The sequence below is a fragment of the Scleropages formosus genome, chromosome 24, assembly GCF_900964775.1.
Source record: "Scleropages formosus chromosome 24, fSclFor1.1, whole genome shotgun sequence".
In the NCBI taxonomy this organism is placed as follows: Eukaryota; Metazoa; Chordata; class Actinopteri; order Osteoglossiformes; family Osteoglossidae; genus Scleropages; species Scleropages formosus.
The window spans coordinates 17,198,921-17,224,634 of NC_041829.1; the positions used below are offsets into that span (position 1 = coordinate 17,198,921).

At 47.9% G+C, this 25,714-nt stretch overlaps 1 protein-coding gene across 4 annotated transcripts in view; it reads right to left on the reverse strand.

The window, feature by feature from the left end:
• Positions 1 to 25,714, reverse strand: part of arid5b (AT-rich interaction domain 5B) — a 67,336-nt gene that overhangs the window by 16,314 nt on the left and 25,308 nt on the right. For all 4 annotated transcript variants that reach the window (XM_018761152.2, XM_018761151.2, XM_018761153.2 and 1 more), the window contains 3 exons: positions 4,040 to 4,158; positions 2,608 to 2,809; positions 858 to 910 (listed from right to left, as the gene is read on the reverse strand). In XM_018761152.2, the coding sequence (XP_018616668.2) occupies positions 858 to 910; positions 2,608 to 2,809; positions 4,040 to 4,158 (374 nt within the window). The remainder of the gene's footprint in view (positions 1 to 857; positions 911 to 2,607; positions 2,810 to 4,039; positions 4,159 to 25,714) is intronic.

The window sequence follows — 25,714 nt, forward strand, 5'->3', positions numbered from 1 at the left end:
AGAGGAAACAAAATGCGCTCGGTCCGGGGTACCAGGCGAACCGCACGGCTTAATCTGATCATTGTGCGCAATGTAAATATTTCCAGTGACGCCATCTTCCTCGGCGAGCTGATTTTTATTACACGTGTCAGCTGCCTCGGACCGGTTCCGCGGGAGCTGGAGGGGGCCGGGAATGACTTAAATAGTAAAATGCAGCCTGTATGCGTAGAGTGAATAATTTCGCTTGAAACCACCGCGCTTCCTGTGCATGGAGAAAGTAGGCTATTGCTCAGAAGGGCCCGTCGATGGAAAGGTTGAAAGACTCCTTTGATATCGCAGAAACAGCTTCCTGTTTGTGCAGAATACAAACAGCTCACTTCGCCTTTCTCTTCTTCCTTTCTTTTTTTCTTCGCGCCGCTGATAAACAAACGCCGAGTCATTTACAGTACTCGAAGCGGCCTAAACTGATTAAAGCGAACAGACCCGAACGCTTTTTCCCTCGTATTAGAGCCGAGCACATGTCGGATAGGCTGCCAAGCGAAATCTCTTTATTGTGCTCGTGGTTCGTTGCACAACACCGGTCGGCATGGGTGTAGCGCATGCCATCGCGATGTCCGCCGCCGAGCGCGGCTACATGTGTTTTCCACTAGAGGGTTTTACGGCGGCTGCATCATTTCGCCGAACGTGCATCTGACCGTGTCCGAGATCGGTCCCGTAAACAACACACTTCTGACAAGCGGACCTAAAATGGGAAAATGACTAAGCTTGTTTTCTGAGAGCTACACCGGCGGGGCGGCGGCGGCGACGGCGCCGTATGTGCGTGTGTGACATATCGAACGAGCAGGCCCAACTTCGAGACGGGCGACCCGAGCACTTACCTGCTCGTATCCTCCTAGTTTTTGAGCAGCTTGAAACATAGTCCAAAGGTTTACTGTTAGAGGGACAATAAAGCATTAATCAATAGTACAGAGCAGAGCAACTGCACACACATACACACACGAGCACCGAATCCCCCAATCCTTCCTCCCGATTTCAAGACCCGTCCCACGCGAGCAAATGTCACCGGGTTCACTCCTCGCCCGACGTTGCCGCACGAATGCTAAAGAGGCCACTTCGAAACAATTAGCCCAATAAATGAGCATCTATTTAATGAAGCATAACTCTCGTACATTTTCGAGCGGCAATCATAAATTAATGACAGGCTGCAAGGGGCGAAATCAATCACTATTCAATCACGGCGCACAATGGCTCGAATTTGTCAGGACGTTGTTCTCCTTTTTCCTGATCTGGCAGTATTGATCCCCCCCTCCTGCTCCACGGTTACAAATGCGCGACACGCTTAACAAAGGGAGCCCTTCTTCTTTTCTATGCCGGCGAATGACGTCGGCTTTTCAGCTTAAAGCCTCGCGCTCCCATCCATAATGTCGCCGTGCATTATCGGTGATTAAGCGTGCATCTGAGGGACCCACCCCGCTTCCGCTTTTATTTCGACCCGGCGGGAGCATAAGCGAGGAAATGTGTGCGAGCGTCCACAGCCTGATTGAAAGGCATCTTTTGTGCGTGCACCTTCAAGATGTGGGGGGGTGGGGGGCGGTCGCCGTAGTTCCGAAGCCCGTTCCCGAGGGCGAGGGTGGAGACGGGACGCCCGCCGTGGGGATCAGCGGGGCGTGAGACCGGCACGATACACTTCGGCGGCGTGTGACTCTCTTCTCCACCCATCACGGTGTCAGTCCCCAGATCTCAGCACCCGAGACCCTGGCGCCCAGCGTTTCCCCACTGGTGACCGCGACCGTCTGCCGGATGGACCGGCCTTGCGGCAAAGCGGACCGTTATTCGAACTCGGCGCCCCAGCCGTGCAAAGCAGAAGATTTCTGAATTACGTACAGAAGGCCCGGAGCGCAATTAATTTCACATTCCGTCTGTTGGCTCGAGCTGAACTTTTTAAAATCCATACCCAGAAGAGGGAGCGCTTTTTAAATAATATTTGTGGGTATGCAGAAAAACAAAATGAGACGTGATGAACGATGACTTTAGGACGAGGCCCTTCATGTAGTGCGTTCTTCTACGCTTCGCTGGCACCGGCTGGTTTGAGCAGCTTTGTTTGAGGCTCCCCGCGGAGCCAGCGTTACCACGTTGCCCACTTTGAAATTCAACACATCTACTGTATATGGAGCAGTTGGGTACAGTAAATTAGCGCTGGAGAGACGACTGGCTATAATTGTCTCTTTCATTTTCTTGAGTTACGATGACCTACTTAGCAGCCCCGCGTTTCGAGATTACATCTTTTTAAAGAACACTCGGCGTGAGCTGCGAGCGGGGACGAGGAGGCGGCGTGCGCAGCGCCGGACTGCGAACGCGCAGCGTGAGAAGTGGCCCCGCGTATCGCCCCGCCATCAGCACAACAAGTCCGATACGACCGAAGCCCGACGCCTCACTCCAAGTCTTTCCCAGCTCCTACCGATCTCCTTCAACGGCAAATTCCCACCCTTGTCCCGCTCACCCGAACCCCACCTTGACCTTGATTTCATTCGTTCGTCGGCCCTTCGTTACGAGGGGCCTCGACAGACATTCTCGCTGCGGCTGGTGTGTGTGGCGGCTCTGGCGGAGGAGGGAGGTGGTCTTACTCACTCTGCTTGAAGCCGAGGTAGGGGATCCTCTCAATGGGCGTTTTCCTCTCTTTCATGTATTTGTACAGAGCTACTAGGAAGGCCTGCTCGTCCTCCCGGCACTCCTCACCTGCCCCGGCCGAGGCCTTCTCCTCGGCCGATGCCTTTTTGCAGCTGCCGTTGCCCTTGGGCCTGGCCGGCGCTGCCTTAGAGTCGCTTTTAACCTGGAAACGAAGGTTCGACAAGGAAGCGTGAAGACCGGCGTGGTTCAGCAGAGCGCGTACGCGGCGGCTAGACCCTGACGCCACGTGGGTGACGGGCGGGACCCGCGCAACACGGGCAGACAGAGAAAAAGGCAACAATATCACGTAATGCTCAGCGCTGGCCCCGCACGTCTGTTTATCCATCTGTTGGAGACAGCCAGCGCCATATTTCCCCAAAATGCTCTATAAACGACCAGTAGGATGAGCAAAAATTAAAGAAAATCAACCGAATGAATGAAATCAGAGGCCCGGCTCAGATTTCTTAGGTCGACCGAAATACATTGTTTTTTTTTCTGCATGCAGAACCCGCGCGCTCCACAAGTCAATTTTAGAACAAAACGCCACATTTTGCAGCATGCGTTGTAGTTGAGCCTCGGCGCCGTTATGTAAAGTACCGGGAATTTATTGAAACGCATACTGATCTAAAGATCAAATAGAGCAGCAGGGTGGCACAGTGCCCGGGCGGTGCGAGAGGGCGTGGGTTTGATCCCCCCTCAGTTTGTGTGGAGTTTGCGTGTTCTCCCTGTGTCTGCGTGGGTTTCCTCCGGGCGCTCTGGTTTCCACCCACAGTCCACAGACATCCTGTTCAGATTCCCCATAGTGTGTGAGTGACAGAGAGAGTGTGTTCCACTGATGTATGGATGAGTGACCCATTCTAAGTAGTGTATCTAGCAGTGTAAATCACCACGGTGAATACGGTGTGTGGGCTGATAACAGGGAGAAAAGCATCTGCTAAATAAATAACTGTAAATAATGCGCCAACCAAGGTACTTTAATTTTACATATTCCATGTTCTGACGTGCATTCTTACTGACATCTCAACACCGTGCCAGAGAAACACCAAAACACATGTAATGCAAGACAGAAAGTTCCAAACCATGTCTGTATGTCAGACAGTAAATGTTATATGACCTGTAATAACTATATATCTACAGTATAATAAGCTATATACTGTGCCTAGGCCGGTAGCCATTAAAACACACTGAAGACTGAAGACCTTTTAAAATAACAAGCGGAAAACCAGTTATGACTTTTAAAAACACTTGAGGCTGAAGTTCATTAAAGTTCACGTTGCCTGTTTCTTTCCAAAGAAAATGACGTCGAAGAGCCAGAAATGCGAAGGGGTACACGATGACGAATGGTTTCGGGAAAAAGGCATGCTGGGAAATAGAGTGCCAGTGAGTCACATACCTTGGCAGAGGGCTTGGCCTCGGGGCTGCCGGCCTCCTTGCCGGTGCTCTGGCTCTGGGAGTCGCGGCGCTGGGAGATGGAGAGCTTCTTCTTCCGCGGTCGGCCCTTTAGGTTCGGCGCTGCGGAAATAAAAGGCAGCGACAGCAAGCAGGGGATCAGCAGCGATAACAGGCCATGGGAGTGACCTCCTGACCTGGGGGTAAACAGGCAAAAAGCGGCTGAAAAAAGGGCCCGTGACGTCAAGGTGAACAAGCAAGAGGGGTGGAGTGACTGCGGAATTGCTCGATTGCGTCCGGCCAGCAGGGGGCGCAGTAGCAGAGGAACTCGGACGATGATCTCAAAGTTTCCGGGCATCGGGAGGCGCGGCGGCTACAGAACGAGACTTTCGAAGCGGTACGGTTGAAATGTCTACGTAGGCCAGGGCTCTAAAAACGTGCAAGAAGTCGGTGCAAGAAGTAAAGTGCACAAGAGGAAACTTTGTTGCTGAGATGACGGAACATTTGCGGTGCATAAACTTTAAAACAAAGCGTTTCCGCACTGCTGGTGAATGTTTCCTTGTCCTCCGCTGATAAGACCTTAAGCTCGCTTTATTAGAAGGAATAAAGGCTTGGCTGCCAAGCGGAGTGTGTGTGTGTGTGTGTGTGTGTGTGTAAACAGGAGAGGGTGGGGTGTTTGCGCCGTGCGCCCTATCACCTTCCACACAGCAGCAGGTGACACCGTGACGTAGTTCGCCACCCGCAAGAGCCGGGCTGCCCATTCACGGGAAGCTCCGTTCTCAAAGACGCCGATAAGAGCACGCCGGCGCCGCATCCGGAAGCGCGGCGCGGGGGGCCCGTTCGCGTCGCCTTCATCGACGTTTCAAAAGCGAGATTGTGCGTGCGACGATAATGAAATCATTGCCAAGGTCGGACGGAATCCACGGCTGCCACCTTTTTTAAATTTATATCTCTTTCTTTATTTTTTTTTTTTTTTTGCCAAATCAAAATTTCATTCTGCTTTAAAGCAGAGTAACACATTACAGAATCTCACAATAAGAGATGAACTCCCTGCAGGAGGCCAAAACTATTGAGGCGGTGTGAGATTTGTCCTTGTTTTTTTTTTTTTTTTTTTTTATCTCCCGCAGCCACCAAATAAAAAAAAAAAAATAAATAAAAAATAAATAAAGGAAGAGTCTCAGGTACTTTTGCCAAAAAGCCAATGGGTTTTTTCTTAAAGGGACAGGCCTCACCGACTAACACACTCGCTCTGCCCTTGGATAAACAGCGTTCGGGCACACAGAGCCCACAATGTGTGTATTTCAGCAGAAATTCTTGGGAATAGAAAGCGTTCTCAAATATCAGTTGCCTTTGTCCGCAAGATTAATGTATGTTTTCAGGTCACCCTCCTCCACCCCACCCCCGCACCGCAAGTCTTACAAAAGTTTGCATTCCAGGCATATGAGCAAGGAGTTACTCATGATTACCAAAGCGCATTAGAGCTGATTCTACGCCGCTGATTTTCCTGCGGTGCCATCGTTCCGAAAGCATATTTCAGCATGATGAAACATGTGACTAAATTCATTTCCTGTTTACAGTAAAAGTCAGCAGTACAAAACACGGCTCTATAATTTAAAGGAGCAAAAAAAAAAAAAAAAAAAAAATCCAATTCGGTTCTCATTCAAATGTTTTGTTCCGCATGTCAAATTAAATTTTGACAGAATGGTGGGAAAACAAGAGGGGAAAAAAAAAAAGAAAAACACCTATGAAAGGAACAGCTGGAAACTTTGCCTCTTTAGATGAGGAGGCCAGCTGTGCTCTTCAACAAGAGCTCCGCCACATGTGATCCACGTCCAGCAGCCGGACAGCCGGGCTTCGCCTTCCAGGTCCTGCGGGCCTCAAATGAGCCTGATACCAGTCCAAGGGAAGTGGGTGGAGGGGGACGTGAAACATGCTTACTTGGCTCGGGGTCCCTTCTCTCCTTCTTGATAAGGCCATTGGGGGGGGGGGGGAGCTGGCAGTGTAAAACTGTGCCACTGTACCACACAGGAAGCGCAGCGAACAAAGGCGACCTGGTGCTCTCTTTGAGAGGGGAATTCGACAGTACAATTGCTCCAGGAATGTGACCTCCTCTTTTGTGTGTGTGTGTGTGTGTGTGTGTGTGTGGTTGCTTAATTACCATGTGCTGTAGCCACAGATACTGTATAGCAATTCTTCCTCTTGCCTAAATGCCTCCAAAAAAATGACCCTTTAATGCGCTCTTATTTTTTATTTTTTGGTGGTATTTAGCGTGAAGCGCAGAGGTTTTCGGTTCTACTTTTGATGTAGTGGAACGACCTCCCCCTCTCACTCAGAACTGCTGAATCTCTGTCTACATTTAAGAAGGCTCTTAAAACTCAGCTCTTCCGGACTCCCTTTTCCCCTGACCTCTTAAATTCATGCAATGTGAAAATGTTCATGCTCTATAACTTTGAGATCGTAACTGTTGAATAACGGATAAACTTTCACACAGCTGTAATGTAAATGTTTAATCAATAAAAACAGGAAGGTGATCAGGAATCGTCGATATTCGGATAAAGTTTTATGCAGCTACTCGTGTGATGAACACTGATTCATATGGTGGAAAGAAATAAACTAACCGTACTTTAGAATCACGCGTCTCCATTTATATCTCTCTTTCTCCTAATGTAATGACCACAGTATATTTTCTATGAGATGTACGTCGCTTTGGAGAAAAGTCTCTGATAAATGAATAAATTTGTTTTTTCGAGCCTTAGGTTCAAGGTTCTGATGTTCCTTTTTACTCATCAAGGTCCAACAACGTTTATCTCTGGCTCTCCCGGTATGTAAAATATCCATTATTTGACTCTTCGGTATAAATATTATGGGAATTATAGGAATTTATTTCTATAGGAATAAATTCAGGTTTAAAATTTGATCCCACCACCACAGCTTCTCACCCCGTTGTCTTGGAACGAGAGCAAGCCGCGGTAACAGGAATCGAACGAAATCGAAGACTTGAATGACAACATCCACGGATCAGGCTACGTATGCCAGCAACGGCGTTATGACTGCCACCACCACCGTCTGTCAAGGACGGCGTCGCGACCATCTCCGCTGCTTCCCTCACTTCCTTCCGCTCCGTTCTACGTGGGCCGCAGATCCGCGTTTTGTCTGTCTTAGAAGGGAGAGCAGCTCGACAGTACGCCGTCGCGTCGGGCCCCAGCCGCACCTGACAGGTGGCACATCCGCTGCGTTTCATTTGCAGCCGTTCCCTCCGGGGTGTACGTCTGAACCCCCCCCCCACCCTCACCCTCTGGGCGGTGCATTAACTGGGATTCTAATTCATGAAGGCCGCGATCAATGCAGACCTCTTCTGACGACTTCATTTATAATGCACCATAACATTCCTCTAATGTCTGACACGACTCTAGTTCATTCCCCCGTTCCATTATAAGCAATCTGTCCACATTGTTCAGCAGACAAATTAATTAACGGCCCGCTGATCGCCCAGAATTCCTAGTGTTTCCTAACAACGCTACACTCTAAATACTTCTGATGGATTGGTTTATTATTGCTATTATTATTATTTATTTATTTATTTTTTTTATGAATTCAGATAGCTCCTATAAATAGTGCCATAAAAGCCATCGCGAGAGCAGATTAACGTACGTTAACGCGCCGATCGCTCGGAAATCCGAACACGGCTGCGTTTCACAAATAACGATCTTAGGGCGACTTCTCAGCCTGGCTGTCCTACGGGGCCCACATGTTCCCATATTCGAGTGTTATGTTACCCACAGCCACTTTAAAGAGAGACCCCAGTGCAACCGCTGCCCCCCCCCCCCCCCGTCCCCCAACCCCGCCCCCGCAACCCTATGTCAACTCCCCCCACGCCGCACCACAAACCGCCTCATTCTTGATCATTATCGCGATGGTGTTTCATTTCATTAGCCCGAACGGAGATAAATTTGTAACACTGTACTCCGGTTGGAATTCAACATTTTAAAGAAAAACATTCCGTCTCTTCAGATCTGTCAACAGAAACTACAGCATACCATCTGTAAGAAGAACAAGAGGAAATCAATCCCCTTTGTATGTGCCGTCCCGGCGCTCTCTGATTTAGCGCCGCTCTATACGGCAGATGGCACTACAAGGCACAGAAGGAGGAAAACATACATGATGAATAAATGATACCTTCCTCACTAAATAATGGCGTGTGCTCCTCAATTTCCCTCTGCGCTTATGACGGATCCATTTCCTCCTCCGGCAGCCGAGCTCGTCCGGAGTCCCTCGACCCTTGGGCTTGGGGCGGTGCCCTTTGCCGCTGTGCCAGCCTCATAGGCTTGGCCCGGCAGGTCCGCTGCCCGCGGCCCATCCGTACACACGCTCGTGGTGATAAAGGGCTGGATGTTATTAAAGAAGGATCTGGAAATGGAAGGCCCAGCCGCTGCCCTGCAAACCCATCAGGCTGATTGCGCAACCAACCAACACCCCCCCCCCCCCCCACACACACACACACTGCCCCGCGGACTCATCTGCGTGGCTTCGGCGAGTCCCATGCATCACCTTCTGCTGATGCCCCTGGTTTCAGGCGCGTGCTCCTTGCCTCATCGTTTCAGCGCCCGCTGCATCAGCTGTAACTCACACTCTAAATGTTTCATTTATGGATTTCCTTCAATTATTCATCCATGGCTCATAACTTGATATTCCACGCATACAGGATACCGCTTTATTTAATTGCCAGACTCTTGGATGCCCTATCAGAATACTCTGTTGGATGCACAAGCCAAACGGAAATGGAGTGGGGGAAAAAAAAAAAAAAAAAGCTTTACTACGATAAATATAATAATCAGTTTGAAGATGGATTGTTTTGTGCGCTAATTGCAGTGCGGTATGTACTGGAAGGAACAGAACCACCGATGGGCTTCCGATCGCCTCTAAAGGAATGGGTGCAATGGGAAACTGACACAAACACGAGTCCTAAGCATTCATTTGTTATTTTAACATAAAGTTAGCTCTATGCTGAGGTTTCCAGAGTACTTCACTCATACCCAGATTTAAATTTACTGTATATCACTGGGGGGGCGTGGTGGTGCGGCAGGTTCAGCCGGTGCCTGCTGTGCGACGGGACCGGAATTCAAGCGCCTCTCGGGGTGCCTTGCGACGGACTGGCGTCCCGTCCCGGGTGTGTCCCCTCCCCCCTCGGCCTCGTACCACGCGTTGCCTTGTAGGCTCCGGCTCGCCGCGACCCCGCTCGGGACAAGCGGTTGTTGACAATGGATGGATCGATGAATGTATATCCCTATAACACAAAGGGATGACTCACGCTCACACTGCTTCGGAACCTAATGACGACTGTATCCGCAACAGGACCAAACCCGTAAGGGTTATTATCATTATTAACTCTTATTGGAATGATGATGTGCAATGGACTGGCTTCCCATCCAGGGTGTCCCCCCGCCCCCCAAGCCCAGTGCACCCAGTGATTCCAGGATAGGCTCCAGACCACTGTGATCCTCACAGGGAAAGTGGGCGAGTGTTTACAGAAATGATGCCTTCGCCCAACATAAGTGAACGTCGGGACTGTACAACGATAAAGAAACTATTAATTATGTATCCATGCGTGTGCCTGGGGGTTCTTACCGAGGTGTTTAATTTCTAAGTGCCTTACTCAGGGGAATTACAGCTGGGGGGGTGTTTGAACCAGGGACCATCAGCTTACAAGGTGATAGTCTTGACCACAGCACCACCTGGTACCCCGCGAGAAACGCAAAACATTCGTTGATTCTCGTTTCACAGGTACGACGATAAATATTTGGAAGGGATACGAAAAAAAGGGGACAATTTCAGCGTTTCCTCAACGCGACGCACTCTGACAACGAGTTGCCCCCTAGTGCCGCTGCGAGGAATAACCCCGGTTTCGAGAAACGATGACCTCATGCATCCCCCGAAACTGAGCGCAGGCGCGATCCGAAGAAGTCGCCGACGTATAAACGGCGTCCGGCTTTTTCCATCCAGAGGAAAGCGAGGAACATTAATATGAAGCATTTATGTAGAACAGCTCGGATCTCGGCGAGTCGTGCGTCAGTACGGGCCGAGTCCTCCGAGGCTCCCTCGGCCTGACGCGCACACGTGCGCGCAAACGTTTAGCACTGGGAATGCCTCGCAGAGCCAATAAAAGAGCATCCGTAACAGTAACGGCAATAATAATAGTGGTAATGAATCCACCTTCTAAATGAGTACAATAACCGCGAGCGCAAGACAAAGCGCACCGAAGTGGCCCCTCTCTTATTGCTTCCCCAGTTTAATGACCACAGAAATGGATTAGCATAAAAATAATTTCTTCTCCACTTCTATTATCTCCTATTATCTTTGGACTCGTGCGTGTTTGTTTGGCGAAACGCACGAGGGGGGCAGTCGGGCGGCGAATCGCAGCGGCGCGTCGTGCTCAGCGCTCACCCCCCACGAGCGATTTCTCTTAACGGCAGATTCTAACAAAGGAAGCTGCGACAATAACAGCGCGAGAACGAGCCTTCTTAAAGGTATTTAAGTAATTAGATAATCTGTACCGTCTTCCAGCGCGGGGATTACCGTAAGCGCTGGCCGAATATTTGGACGAAGGACTCGGCCCCCAAGGGTCACGTCTTCGGTCGCAAGGAGGTCCGGCGGCTCTGGAATGGGACGCTGCGGACGGGATTTATAGACATACAAACGAGGGACTCCCAGCCAGACAACAGATGTGGTGTAACACAATCCCGGCCTTAGATGTTTACTTAGCGTATATCTTCCATACGCCGCATTTCATCCTCATTTGGACATGTCACTGGGATGGGGGGGGCGGAGGGGGCCCCGGTTGTAAGTCTCCGGCATGTGCCACGTCCTGCATAAATCCCATTTTCTGCCCGAATCCTGTTTTATTGCCGTTTTCCCCCCAACCATTCACTTACCCCCCCCCCCCCCCGCCTCACCACCACCACCACCGTCAATAAAGATTCGAGCACACATTCCCGTACGACAAGAGATCTCACCACGTGTGTTGACATTTACCAAACGGCACAATTAACACCTCCACGACAATGTCAATGTGCTACTGCACCTTCCTGTGGGCTGTAGGTTTGAGCTGGTATGGAATGCGCAGCTCTCTTGTGTAATGAAATATTTGCCTTCAATTATACATTTAATCATGAATAAAAAAAAAAGGTTATTGTGCTCACGGAATTATGTACACACCGCATGAGCAAACGCCTAATTCATAATACGGAGGAATAACGGTAATATTACATTTCGCCGCGATGAATATTTGATACCGAGAAAAACGAAAGACCGGTGGTGCCCAATATTAAAATGACAGCAATAATCTACAAAAGAATAATCACGGAGTCGGTATATTTTTCCATATAAATTGTGCGGCGTCCACTGGGCGAAGATACTGACAGCGGAAATTAGCATGAGAAAAGCTGACGCAACTGTGCTACCGGTGTGCGAGCACAATTAGGCTGAGCGCTGCCATCTGATGGGGAGGAGCGCGGTCCACCCAGCGAGCAGCGGGTCCCACCTTGGACCGAGGACCCGACCCCCCCCCTCGCGTGTCACGGGGGACGTCGAGGCCCTCAACTCCGCAACATCACCTTTCCCTAAAACGCTCGCCTGTTTATTCAGGTGTAGTCAGGTGGGGGTGGGTGTGTGTGTGTGTGTGTGTGTGTGTGGGGGGGGTTCTCTTTCAACTATTCCCATTTTCCAGACAGATGGATTAAAGTGAACGGTAAAAAAACGTCCTCGCAGTTTACGTCTGCATGTTGTTTCATGTGCTTGTTGAGTAATCGCCGTTGCTCAGTGCACACAAAAATTGCATAATCCTTATGTGTACAATAACAATATAATATTACACATATGTAATCTGCATTATGAAGAAGTCCCTCCCAACACTCTGGAATGTTCCACATAACTGACCCGCGACAAGATGGCTACAGCGAAGGGGAGGGGGAGATGGGCTGGGGAGGCTAAAAATAAATGCCTTATTAATACAAGTTATCATAGTAATTGAATAGTAATTACATTATTGTTCTTGATTAACAGGCTAGAGGTTATTTAAGTAAATAAGGAGCGTAGCTGGGAAATATTCTTTCAGAACACAACTTTGTTACACAGAGAACCAGGGGGGCGGCACGGCGAGCAGTGCTGCTGTCTCACAGCGCCTCGGTGGTGTGAGAGGATGTGGATTCGACCCCCGCTCAGTCTGTGTGGAGTTTGCATGTTCTCCCCATGTCTGCATGGGTTTCCTCTGGGTGCTCTGGTTTCCTCCCACACTCCCAAGACATGCTGTTCAGGTTCCCAAATAGTGTGTGAGTGACAGAGAGTGTGTGTGTGTGTGTGTTCCACTGATGTGTGGATGAGTGACTCATTGTAAGCAGTGTATCTAGCAGTGTATGTCACCGCGGTGAATAAGGTGTGTGGGCTGGTAACACTACATAGAGTTCACTGGAAGTCACTTTGGAGGAAAGTGTCTGACAAATAAATGTAAATGTCAACCAGCGAAAGGTGTGAGTGCAAGCGGACAAGCTGGACAGGAGATGGAAAGCAAAGTGACACACATGTCTGGGACCTGCGGCCAAAGAGCTGGGATGACAGGGGACTCATTTCATCGTCATGCTTCCACCAAGTGTCCCTTCACTGTAACACACTAGTGCTGCAAAGTGTGTCAAGCCTATAGGGATCCTCATTATTCTTACGTAAAACACTGAACATATAAAAACTAAACAAATGAATAAATGACTGTGATTTACACCCCCGTCTCCACTTACCTACTCGGTGTAACCGGTTCAACTTGGGTTTCACTTATTTTCACACCTGCACTACTTGCGTGTTTCTACTACACACACGATTTCCTCTAAAGTAACATACGGAATTGGCCTTTACGCACCTATTATGTCACATGGGAAACACTGATTCTCATTAAATAACCATTTCACGGTAAAACTAAGGGATATGAGAAACAAAAAAGTACGACACTGAGAACTCAGGACAACAAAAGGTGACGCGGTTCAATGTGTTTGTTTACCAGAACGGACCCAGAGGCGTTCTGACAGCACCGGTCGCAGGACACGTTTCACCACTGATCACTGTCCATTGAATGAGACCCAAAGACTGAGCGCCGTGAACGCAAACCGGAGGGAGAGGGGTTCGGATTCCGGCAGGCGGAGAAGTATATGGCCCACAGACAACGAACTGGAAACTTTTTCAAAAAAACCCATTAGGACTTCAAAGAAAATTTGCGAGTCGGATTGCGGAGGGCCTCCGCGACGAGGCGAGGGCGCCGTGCCGCTATCTGCATGTGCGATTTCGGAACCGTGGCCTAGGGCCAGCCGCTAATCACCACCGCGCAGAGAACAGCAGACCCCGTAACACAACGTCCCCATGACAACGGGCAGCTCGTGCTGCATGTGCGCTAACGCAGGAAACTTCATTTAACTTGGGCGCTCCCAAAATCCTCCCCAAATCCTTGAGATTTTCCCATTTATTATTATTATTAATTATTATTATTATTATTATTAATTTATTTAGCAGATGCTTATCACCAAGGCAACATGCAATGTGAGGTTTTCATATTAAACTACTTACAGTTTATACAGATGGGTTTTTTTTTACAGCGCTAATTCACAGTAAACACCCTGGTCAAGAAAAGTACAGTGAGAGCAGTGATTTCAGCTGTAACCCCTACGCGTCCTGCACCCCCCCCACACAGCACCGGGATTACAGATTTCATCTGCTACGTAAATAAATGTAAACGTAAATGTATTGTATCTACTACGGGAACACAGAGTGACGTGGCCCATTATTTCTTGGGCTAAATCCACAGACAAAACCAGAGACCGCCATCGTGAGCGAAAATATGCAATTTGCTGGAGCCTCAGAAATGATGACATCACCGCACTGCCTGACTGCGCTGATATGTCTTTCTCGCCGCATGGAGAACATTTCCAAAGAGCTCCTGTGCTTCCCTTTTTTAACATTTCTTTTGTGTGCCATTTGACAAGTCTCTCAGGAGGAGGAGGAGGAGGAGAAGGAGGCATTTATAACTTTCAGCTGTGCCTTGTCTTGTTAAGATAAACCGAAATATTTTGTTATCAATGATTCTGGAGGGGTTAGGGTTATTACCCATTCTGTTTTTTAACGCGCCCTCAAACGGAAATCCGAAATCGTTGCCGTTCTCGTGAGGCGGCGGCGTCTGAAGCGCGCCTCGAACGCGTTCCCTACACCCCCCGCCCCCCAAACACAGCCCACCTTTAACTGCGCGCTTTGCTGCCTGCGATGCTCAGGCCCGGAAACTGTAGTCTACAGGTAGAGTGGGAGCTTCCTACCCTGGTTCAGCCCGATACCACAGCACCGCATACAATCAGATGGCCACAGATTACACACCCGTTTCCACCCCTGGGAGTCCTGATAACAGCCGAGCAACCTTACCCCCCCCCCCCCCCCAAGCCCCCGAGCCCTCCAAGCCTTCCAATTCCAGACCCCCTCCACTCCTCCCTCCCCGACGAGCCCCTCTCCAAACTCACAGCTACCTCCACTTCTCACAATAAGCTCATTTGCATATCACTGGCAAAATCTGAATCAGCAAGTTCTAGCCTGGGTCAATGAAGTGAACCGCTCAAGACCCCGCTGCCAGGAATGGCCTCCGGAGATGAAAGCATCACTGGAGACGGCCTCCATTTGTTTTTTTACGCAAAGTGCCTCAACTGAAATTCATAGCCTTTGCCGGGTGGGGGGTGGGGGGGGACTGGGGTAGCCATTTGTGCGTTTGCATATGTTTGAATAAAACCTTGAAATAGCTCCCTGGTGAAGCCGCCTCCGTACCGAGAGCGTCCCTTTCTTTGAGCTTTGAAAGTATATATACGGCGAATAAGAAGCATATTTCCCATTGTATGTATGTTTCATAAATCAGCAAGTCAGCAACAAGCAACTGAAGCAGGTGAAATAATTCAGCGCCGCCTCCTTCATCATCCTTCATCATCCTTCATCCACACCCCTTTATTCTGATATTTTAGGAGGGAAGAAACTCTACTCTCGGAGAAGGTCAGAAGAGCGTCACTGTGAGACGAATACATTCCCGAATGTTTCTACGTATTTCTAAAGCAAAGTACACCAGTGTGAATTGTAAAGACACAAAATACGCCTGTAAATAGTCGTGAAGCAAAATGCTGCGGTAATTTACACAATTATTGCATGTAATTATGAATAAAATGTTAGATGTAATCATTTAGCTGGCATCTTTGTCCAAAGCGACTTACAATTATTCACTCATTTATACAACTGGGTAATTTTGCCGGAGCAATTCGGGGTAAGAACCTTACTGCTACAGCCGGAGGTGGGATTCGAACCCGCAACCTTTGGGTCCAAAAGCAGCGGCTTTCACCGCTACTGACCGCTACTAAGTTCTGCAAGCAGTAAAAATGCAACGGTGAGCTCTTTTTATCATTTCTAGTAAATTTAATCCAATTTTTTTTACTTCTGTTTCATGCAGTTTCACAAACCAGAACCACGAGCAATGAAACAATTTATTGCAATGGCAATCAAAACCCTCTTTGCTCTATAATAACCCAACCACAAGCCCACAGCTCCCGAACTGAGGGATGCATTCCTATTTCAATTAAAGGAACCCAGTGAATTTTTAATTTTTTTTTTTTAGATTTTAACACTACGGGGATTTTTTGCACTAGCCACCTTGCAGAAAGAGGCCTTCATCTCTTCCCGTAACACGTATTCTTGAAAGCACCTCGACTACCGAGCGAAAATGTCACGAGGTCTCGCCGCCGCCCTTTAAAATGAGCGAAAAACGCTGAGCTGTAACACAACAGATTGCGACAAAGACGTAACAAGGTGACTTTCTCGGTGCGCAAACTCATTGCTTGAGCAAACAGGCAAATGCCGGCGAAATGCTGAGAACTAACTAGCGACTCCTTGTGAAGCGCTGCGTACCGAGGCTATACTTTGTCAACGAGTACCTGCGCACGAATACATATTTACCGCTTCTGTTTTCATTTCTCTGCAGCAGACAGACAATCAAACAATGATGTCACTCTGTAGGACCCGAGGTTTTCCGGCAAACCTACAGCGTGTCGCCCGCGGGCTTTTTGTCTCACTGCTTCTCTTACAAGATTACTGCAGGTTTCTCTCGGTGGAAATAGCAAAAAGCACAGCCAGGACCCAGAAGGAGAAAAAAAAAAAATAATAAAAAAACGACTACAAACGGACACCAAAAATGGGTTCGGAATAGAAGAAACGGCACCAGTGAGCCAAGCTGCCGCTGTAATTTGGAACAGCAGCTTTCCAAAGGCTCCGATGGCGCTGCGACTCTTCCTCGGTGACCTTGCTGATACAGCACACTTTGTTTACTTACAATGTACATTCACATCCCCAAAAATGATATTTCGCCGGCCTCGGTATTCCTCCACGGACGACGACAGGGGGAGGCACAACGCACTAACGAATTGTTTAACCAAACCGGAGGGCCATTAATACTGCAAGCGTGCAGCTCGTCGCGACAGGATTCTATTATTTCTACATAAACGGCACAATAGACACGAGCGTCTAGAGTCTAACGGCGGCCTTTACGTCTCTCATCCTGTTGCACGGAACGTGCGTAATATGAAATAACATATCGTGTTTATACACCAAAATGTAGAGTCATTATCATGCAATTTAGAGCAGAGGCTTTTTAATTTCAAAGCAGCCCAAACCACTCAGTGTAATGACATTTAATTACAGCAAAACATAAAACAAAGCAAATTCATTCCCGGGATTCTTGCTATGTCAGTATGGTCTGCTAAAAAAGCGCAAAGGGACCGCAAAACCCCTGTAGAAAACAAACAATGGCTCTGACAGCTAGATCTTAACATTCAACTAACATAACACTAATGTCATGTATGATAACAAAGGCATGCTTTATGGCATACCCCCCCCGGAGAGAAGTGTCACGAATTCTCGCGTTCAATGAGAGGAGCTCACGAAGTCTTTTCCGGTACCTTTTTTCCCCACATCCCCTGAAAAGGCAATTTTCCCCCAAATATTAATAGAAACATCAAATCAATTATATTAAAATTACATAAAATATTTACAACGGAAAGTTAAATATGCGCTCACCAGAAATGTGAGAGGAACTGCTACAACCTGTGCGGAAGGCTCCAGAAAAAAAATCAAATAAAGGGTTATAAGGCCAAACGCTCGCAGTGGTAACCGTACTTACGCTTTTTTTTTTTAATTTAACGAGAACGGAAAGTAACAACAACGCAACACGTGTACCGCTGCGCCATTATTACCACTGCGAGTGCTGGCCTTAGAGCACTTTATAAAATATTTACAGAGATAGACTGTATTTATGTACATTTATCTTACAATACAGTTCCAGATTTGTACATGTGTACAGCCAGCGTGTTTAGGTACGCAGCGAGATAAGTGCGTAGGAAAGTGTACATCTCAAGGGAAGGGTAAACATTTTGGTGGGAGAGGATGGAGCGCGGTCTGCGATAACGCCGGGTGGGGGGTCGGCCGGACGGGGGCCACTCGGACGGGCGGGGGCGGCGAACGCGTCACGGTCCGGGCGGGACTCGCGCGTCGCCAGTTCCGTCGTGCGGACAATGCGGGAGGACGTCCGCGGTCCACGCCTAACAGCGGGAAACGGACTTAAGGGCCTCGGGTTCCCGTTGGCGCCCCGTCATCCATCAACCTGACAAGACGGACACGGACGGTGCCGCTCGCGGGAAATAAAAACGCAAGGCCAGAATGACAGAGGAGGCGGGCGAGGGCGCGTTCCCGGGCTCCGGCGGAGAACCGTCGCCGATCCGGCGTCGAACGTGCAGCGGGCCTCCTCCTCCGGCGGCAACCCCCCCCCACCACCCGCAGCAAATGAGCCGCCTCGAGAAAAAGAGGCGGGATGATGAGAAATTCTCCAGTTCCCAGACTGTTTTTCCTCTCTTCGGATGGTCCGCCACATAAAGTTTGTCGAGCATGCTTGTAAAACGGCATTTACTGGCACTGTCAGCCTATCCCATAAACTGAGAGGAACTACCAAAATGAAGTCCCTGTTTCAAAGTATGTGTTTACAATAACTCATATTGCTTTATGGAGTAGCTGGCGGGAAAATGCGCTCTTAGCTGATAGAGGACCACGCACTTCCATGAAGTCAGAGTAAACTTGCTGGTGACAGCTCTGGGAGGGGGAAGAAAAAAAAAGCCGAAAAACACGTAGCTTCGTATGCGGTATACAGTAACAGCGAGATCTTGGTCACTTTGCGCCTCCGAATCAACGCAGCGTCCCGGAGTTTTAATCACTGGACTTTCTTTCGGGACGAGAGGCCAATTCCCTTGCAATAAATTTGCACCTCGCGTAATGTGAGCGGCTACCTGCAGAAATTCCAGCCCACTTGGGATTCCCACGTTGAGCTGCACCTGAAACGGCCCAGAAATGAAATAAGAACACAAGTGACATATCGGGGGGAAAAAAAAAGGTGGGGACACACACACACACACACACACACACACACACACACTAATGTAGTGTAGACAGCAACGATTATAAATGTGAGACGGGAAGTGCATTCATATTCCGTGAGCTTTTTTATTATTCCTTACACTACGATCTGACTGCATTATTCCTTATAATAAACATCATGATATTATAATGAGCTGCACACCAGCTATTTGCGACGCACCCGCAGTAAAAAGCGCTGTTATTTTTCTCACACACACTGAGCAGCACTAATGGTTTCACGACAAGGCTGGGTCGTATATCGAGTTGCACCGTAGTGTTCGGTGTCACTGAGATCCTGCCCCGCTGGGGAGGGCAGAACTTTTTAATCACAGCAATCCGTATAATAGGAAACATGATTCAGGTGAAGTAACTCGAAGGACGATGACAACGGCGACAGAATACAGGACACGGTCCACGTTATCCCAGCTACGCAAGCTTTTTTTTAAACAGAAAAGTTCCTCCTTCGTTGTTTTAATGGGGTTTTAAACAAAATAGCAGGAAAATACCACGATTCAAAGCATTGTTACAACCTTAACTCAAAGTACTGGAAGAGTTGCACTTGGTTTCTTTTTTTTTTCTTTTCAAATTCGGAGCTGGTTACCCACAACAATCTGATAAAGTTTCGGCAACCTTTGATTTCCCATTATTTAAACGCAGCCTTATTGCAGCGTTGCGCAAAGTTGCGAGGATATTTTGCAGCACTGGCTGGAAGCGAGGATTTCTCTTGAGCCTTAAAGCCTATTTCCGCAGAAGCGGGTCACCACTAAAAAGAAAACAAAACAAATCTCGAGACGCATAAACCGTTTGATTTAAGTTAATGATCGCAATAAAAAATATGCAGTGCCCCTATAAATGTAAAAGCTATAAAAATCCCTCGGTGCTGTACTGTATGTTCGGCAGCGGCGGTGCCTTCGGGTTGGTTCTTCAGAAGCACAGCGGACCATGTGACACACTTGTGATCTCTGTTAAGTGTCACAGCTACTCATTAATGCACATCACAATCGCAGACTTGGCGCCGGCGGCTTTGAACCCGGGACAGAATGAAACGCCCGGCAAACAGAGCTTTGACCTCTGAACTCCTAAATTTGGCCTTCATGCCCCATTCCCTTTCGAAAACACTCGACAGCAGAGCTCCCAAAGGGACAAGAACAAATGAATCATCACCGTGCTCCAACACTAGTAGTAGTAGTAGTAATAATAATAATGATAATAATAATAACGAAAACATTCACATAGAGTACTGCTGAGCTGCCGCTCAAGGAAGGCTTGCAAAAAAGCGTGTGGCTTTAATGACTCATCTGTTAAAATCGCTGAGCTAAAACAGGTCTTTGTCTATTATGTCGTTTGAAAAGTGTCATCACTGTGCCAGTAAAGTGTCAAGGAAATTATATAACCCGTGAAAACAGAAATACACACACACACGCGGAGACGCAGACACACAGTGACCTTGACAAAGCCAGCAGCATCAAAGTAAAACAATGGGTGGAACTAACAATATCTGCCTTTATGCCATTGATTACATTAAATTTCTGCATTTAAACTACTCGGCCTGTATCATCGCTTATCTTTATGATCCTATTTTACGGTTTTTGTGACTATTAAAATACTTTGCATGATTCGTGCTGTTGAATTCGACTTCCGCAATTTCTCTTCCACCTCTCTCTCTCGCTCGCTCACACACACACGCACGTTAACTCAGTGTAACGCGGTAAAACGTTAAATACCATCACCGCTCTCTTAGCATTTTGTCAAATGTCTAATTTCGTGAGTCAGCAGGAGTGATCGGTTCCTTAAATTACTGCTATCTAAATTGAATTATGATCTTTATAATGCTCTCATATCGCCCATAGCAAAGTGTTGTCGTGATATGTTGAAATACCACAAATCTCTGGTCATAAAGCATCTTCAGGGAGCTGGAATGAGTAACCAGGCTCGACCCAACGTCTCGCATTCCAAAGGGCCTCACTCGCATGGGTAATCACACAAAAATGAAGCAAACGAATAAATAATGAAAATATGAGGACTCCGGCCTCTAATGGAGGGAAGCGATGTTATCCCGAAGCTGCATGCGGAAACTCTGGAAAACATGTTTGCTTTAACGCAATTGTCACAATTTTCTGCGCGTTCCGTCTCATCCGCATACGCTGACTCATTAAGCGTTTGCGGTGGGAGGCGCGCGGACGTCCGAGGCTCCGATGAACCCCCAGCAGGACGACTCCGCTCGCGCGGCCCGGGGCGAGTCGGGGAAGTCGGCCGGTGCGCGAACCCAGCCGAGACCGGGACGAGATTTGGAACCGATAATCAAATATTATATCAGCCTTTAAAGTGACATTTTATTTCAGACCCGGACCTGGGCAGCAGAAATTCTAGCTCACCCAGTATAACAATTATTCTGGGGCCCAGAAAGGAAGGTTCCATTTTTTTCCCTATGAATTATTTATGTTCCCCAGTAAGTAGTCTGCTGGGGATACAAGGGGCTGGAAATCAAGCTTAATATTTCCTTTCTCAGCACGGCATTCCAAATCAGTGTGCATCATAGGTTCTTGTCTAAAGTTACTCAATAACAAGGGGGCGGGGGGTAGGGGGGTGGGGACCATGCAAGAGTTGACACGCAGCATTCCCGCTCGAAAGCAAAGCAATACTTTTGAACAAGAGGCGCCGACTTTCCATCTCCTGAGGATTTATTGCCAAGAATGAGCTCTTTGACTAAAGAGAGCCAGGAATGTAATTAGTCCAAATCACAGAGGAGACTGCTAAAAATAACAGTGCAACCTCGAACGTCAAACCATAACAGATAATCTGTTCCAACAAAGACATTTGTGTTCTAATTATTTTATATAAGCTACAGTGAGAACGATTTGAAAAAACCAAACAAAAAAATAAAGATCAAAAAAAAGCACCAACGTATAGGTTCCGGAAACATAGTAAGCGCACGGTACACGGTGCACGTGACAGCTTTCGGAGTCAAAGAGGATCAGCTGGAAGTTTGATTTATTTATTTATTTATTTATTTATTTATTAATTTAAAAAATGCCGGTGTCCGTATTGTGGCGTTCGATTCTATTACGCCGCACAATCCAGGGAAGATTCCTTTCACTCCTGGTCGTTTCGCACAGTGTTGTTGGGTAACAGCGATTACATCATCCCTCTCATATGAACTTAACCACACAGAGCCGTCCACCCAGCAGGTTCTTTGCACTCGGGTAAAGCGTTTCACGTAACACACCGCTGCCGGAGCGCGGAACGGCACGGCCTCCGCGCGCCAATATGGGAATAATGGCAATTTGGTTTTAATTTGCCGTCATGCACTACAAACGGTCACTGGAAACTATTACACGGACGCCCGCTCTGGGAAGCAGCTCTCGAATCCTGGGCCACGTCGGCCTGAGTTTCACGCACGCCGAATAAATATGCAGCAAATTTATATTTAAAACAAATAAAAAGGGAACCTGGGGGATTAGAGGAATGTAAGCGCTCGGTACTTAAGGATTAAACGGAGGAGGGAAAAGACAAGCATTCAAGGGAAGGTCAACGGGGGTCTATAATTTCTCAAGGCACACGAGAAAATCCAATTGAAATGGAGACGGCGACGCCGAACCGGATCCCTGAGTCAAACTTTTGTCTTTACGAGGGTTCCCGCATCACGTATTACTGTCCATCACACGTGCTAAGGGCAGCAGGGTCTTAAATGTCACACTGATTGATTTCGGAAGGGGACTCCGGGCAACTGGGAATCATTTACACGTGAAAACAAATACCTTGAAATAATCGGCAATTTAAGAAATTTCAGCAAAGCGGGAAAGAATTAAGTGCGACTGATAAAAACACGGAGCTCGCAGGCCCACTTGACTAACCGCAAATTACATGTGCGCGCAGTTTTATTAGAATATCCGCCACACTTAGCTCGGTGAAGTATATTTCCCAAGGCTGTTTACTGGCCGAGGCCACTGTAGTGCGCATTTGGGCAACTCGCATGTTATTCATTACGAATTATGGGAATAATATCTCACCAGACAATTATGCAAATATGACTCAGGGATAAAATACTGTTCAGATTTTAAAAAGTACTCATGCCGCGACGTGAATTTATGGGAGAAGTTCCGTTGAAAGACCGCTAGCAGAAATAAATAAATAACAACTAATGTCAGCCTTTCATTTTTTTTTCCCCTTGAATCCTTTATCGTAGATTTGCATGGACGAGGCATATGGTAATTAAAAATGTATGACCTTAAGTAATACGATCCAGATTGCGAACATGCAAACGTCGCAAATGAGCCCACGAAATGCCCGAAACGCTATGTAAAAAAGAGGGAGTGCGGTCTCGGTTTTGGACAAGCTTTGACACAGATTGCAGGAGGGCCGAGATCTGCCGGTTCGGTCCGCTCCGCTCCGACGGCACAGCGACTGGTCGCCGAATACGATTCCTGAACCGCTCCGGTTGCCGCCTTCCCTCTGCGCCCAGGAGGAACTAATCACGTTACGCCGTTTACCTACGCCGCTCCGTTCGGCGACGTCCGCGAGGCCGCGGAACCAGATCTGCCCGGGACATCTGGACATCGTTAATAACCTGCGTTCAATCTGGCCGAGCCAAACGCAAGAAAGGTCTCCGAAGAATCTCGGAAATGTTCCCACTTCACTAAACGCTTGTGTTTAGTGTAACGCAAGCAGTTCCGTCTCAAACAAACAAACCGCTAGTATTCAATTTCCTTTTTTCAAAGTGGGAACTAGGACAAGTTTGTATCCCATGTGGTCAACAGAAAATGTGCGCTATAAATAGCACCGAAGGAATCTGCAGCGAATGTGCAGAAATCCGAAATACCGAAATCCGTTTCCGAAATAGCGTCTTCGTCAAAGCGCCGGCCCGTCCTTCGGTGCTCCAGATTCCTCGGGAACTGGGTAAAAAGTTTATTCTTTTTCTCTTCGAGTCCTTCAAGAGGGGCTAATGTCAGAGGGCCCGCTATTTCACAGCATTCCGGGAGCGCACGATCGGGTGCTGAGTGATGGGCCTTTTCGCTGTATTTAATTATTCAAATGTTCCACGAACCACATGTTCTCAGCAGACCGAGTCGCCCACTTCCTTATAGCTTCCAAGTGCCGTAACGGCATCGCGGCGTCCTCCTCTAAACGGCACCGCATATTTTCGGAACCGCCCGGAAATACCGATATTGTGCCGAACGTTTCCCCTCGTCCCGAGTCTCCGCGCCCGAAATACTCGATTAAGCATACAAGGCCCCTTTTTTCCTGCTTCTTAAAACACATCCTCAGCAATTACGCGGACGCGCACGCTGGTGGCATTGCCGAGATCTGCAGCAGGCGCGCCGAGCGCGTCTTTGCACGGAAAAATAAATGACCCATTTTCACTGCGACGTTCCTCATGCGCGCACATTCCGGTGATGAGCCTGGAAGTGAAATTTGCGGGGACTTCGCCGCAAACCCGGGCGATTCGAGCCCCAGAGGCAAACCCAGCTAAACGCAATGGCGGTATAACGTGACGTATAAAGGTTTACATTATTAACACTCGAGAATAAAGGCTCGAGCAGACGGCCTCTTGATGAAAGATAACAATGTCTCCTTTTGTCTCGCACATCTTTTCCATTAACCGAGAGAATATCATTAATGCACCCTTCCTTGTTATGCACAAAACATAATATAATAATACAAAAGGCATTCCTGTCACAGAGAGCGGCTCTGGATGGAATATAAAGTGTTTAGTTTGTAAAACATTAAAAACCTAGACATGCTAATTGAAGTGGGTTGTTCGTAATTATTTTTGCATATCCCCGTCTGCACTGGAGTTTCGCGCATGGATTTCTCAAGGCCACAGAATAAATAGATAAAGGCACACAAAGGCAGAGGGAAAAATATGCACGAGGAGCGTAAAAACTTCCAAATTAGCCACCCGAAGGACTCGGGGACCTCGGACGGGGCCGTACACAAAGGCCCTGCTTCCGTTCAAAGCGGCGAGAGGTAAATATTTTATTCTAATACCGTTGCGTTGATATCGATATGAAAAATGCAACGGCTTAAAATAGGGCCGTTTAGGATTCGGAGCTTGTGTGGAGAAGGAACGGGGGAGCGATTCAAAGTGAGAAAATGGCACAGCAATCAGCTAACAATCAACTCACTTATTTGGTTCAATAATTAACCAGCGCTTTGATTACACTTATAATACATCACTTCGTACCCAAGTTCTGATTCGTGAGAGGTATGTGTGTATGCGCGTGTTTGTGTGCGCGTGACTGCGTGCTTCACGCTCCGATGTGTTCCGATAATCCATCAGCGTTTACGCGCCGCTCTGTTTCAACGTGAAAAGTGCGGCGGGGGGGCGGGGGCGGGGGTGTTCGGCAAAGGCTGGGGCTCCTTTAAAGAGGACCGCAATGTACAAAGGTCACACTCTCCTACTCCAATCATGGTAAACAGTGTTCGCTCCTGCCATTTATGGCGAGTGTTTATCAGTCCTCGCCGACCTGGCACACAGCCCAATAACGTGCGGATTGGACATAAATTCACGAGTCCCTATTCCTTACACAAAATAAGTGCAGAAAAGAAACAATTAAATTCATCCTGCGGCACCTCGATTTAATATGAAAAAATCGGTGCGATATTAAGGGGTTTGGGATTAATTAAAACATTTGCAATCAGAAAAGTTCGTAATTTGCTTTACGGTAAATACCCTGTAAAGTATAAGGAAGCGTTTCCCCTGTTGGGGGGGGGGACTTTATTTATCGGCTACCGTTCAACGCGGCCTCGCTCCTTCACAACTGCTCGAGGCCTCAAACCGCTGTTGTACGGTTAGAAAAATTGTGGGGTTGAAAATGTATTTCCTGCTAAGTAGCCTCCATTCCGAGCGTGAACATTTTCGTATCAGCTTTGATTTACGTCCAAAATAAAATATCCGCGTAATAAATACGACATATGGTAACGCTTATACAGAATCTTGAGTTCGTAGCTCAGCCCCGGCCATTAAGAAACACGTAGCCTAATAACTGTACCACCGATATTGCGGAAGGTCGTTCTGTGCTAAATGTATGAGAAAAACACAGAAAACGGGGAAATGTTTCGTAAGCGCAATACAGGGAGGGCCAGTGCCGTGCAACCTTCAGTTTTGTAGGCCACTTTCACGTAATCGTGATTTAGAATAACGTCTCCTGGTCGAACAGACCGGATTTCT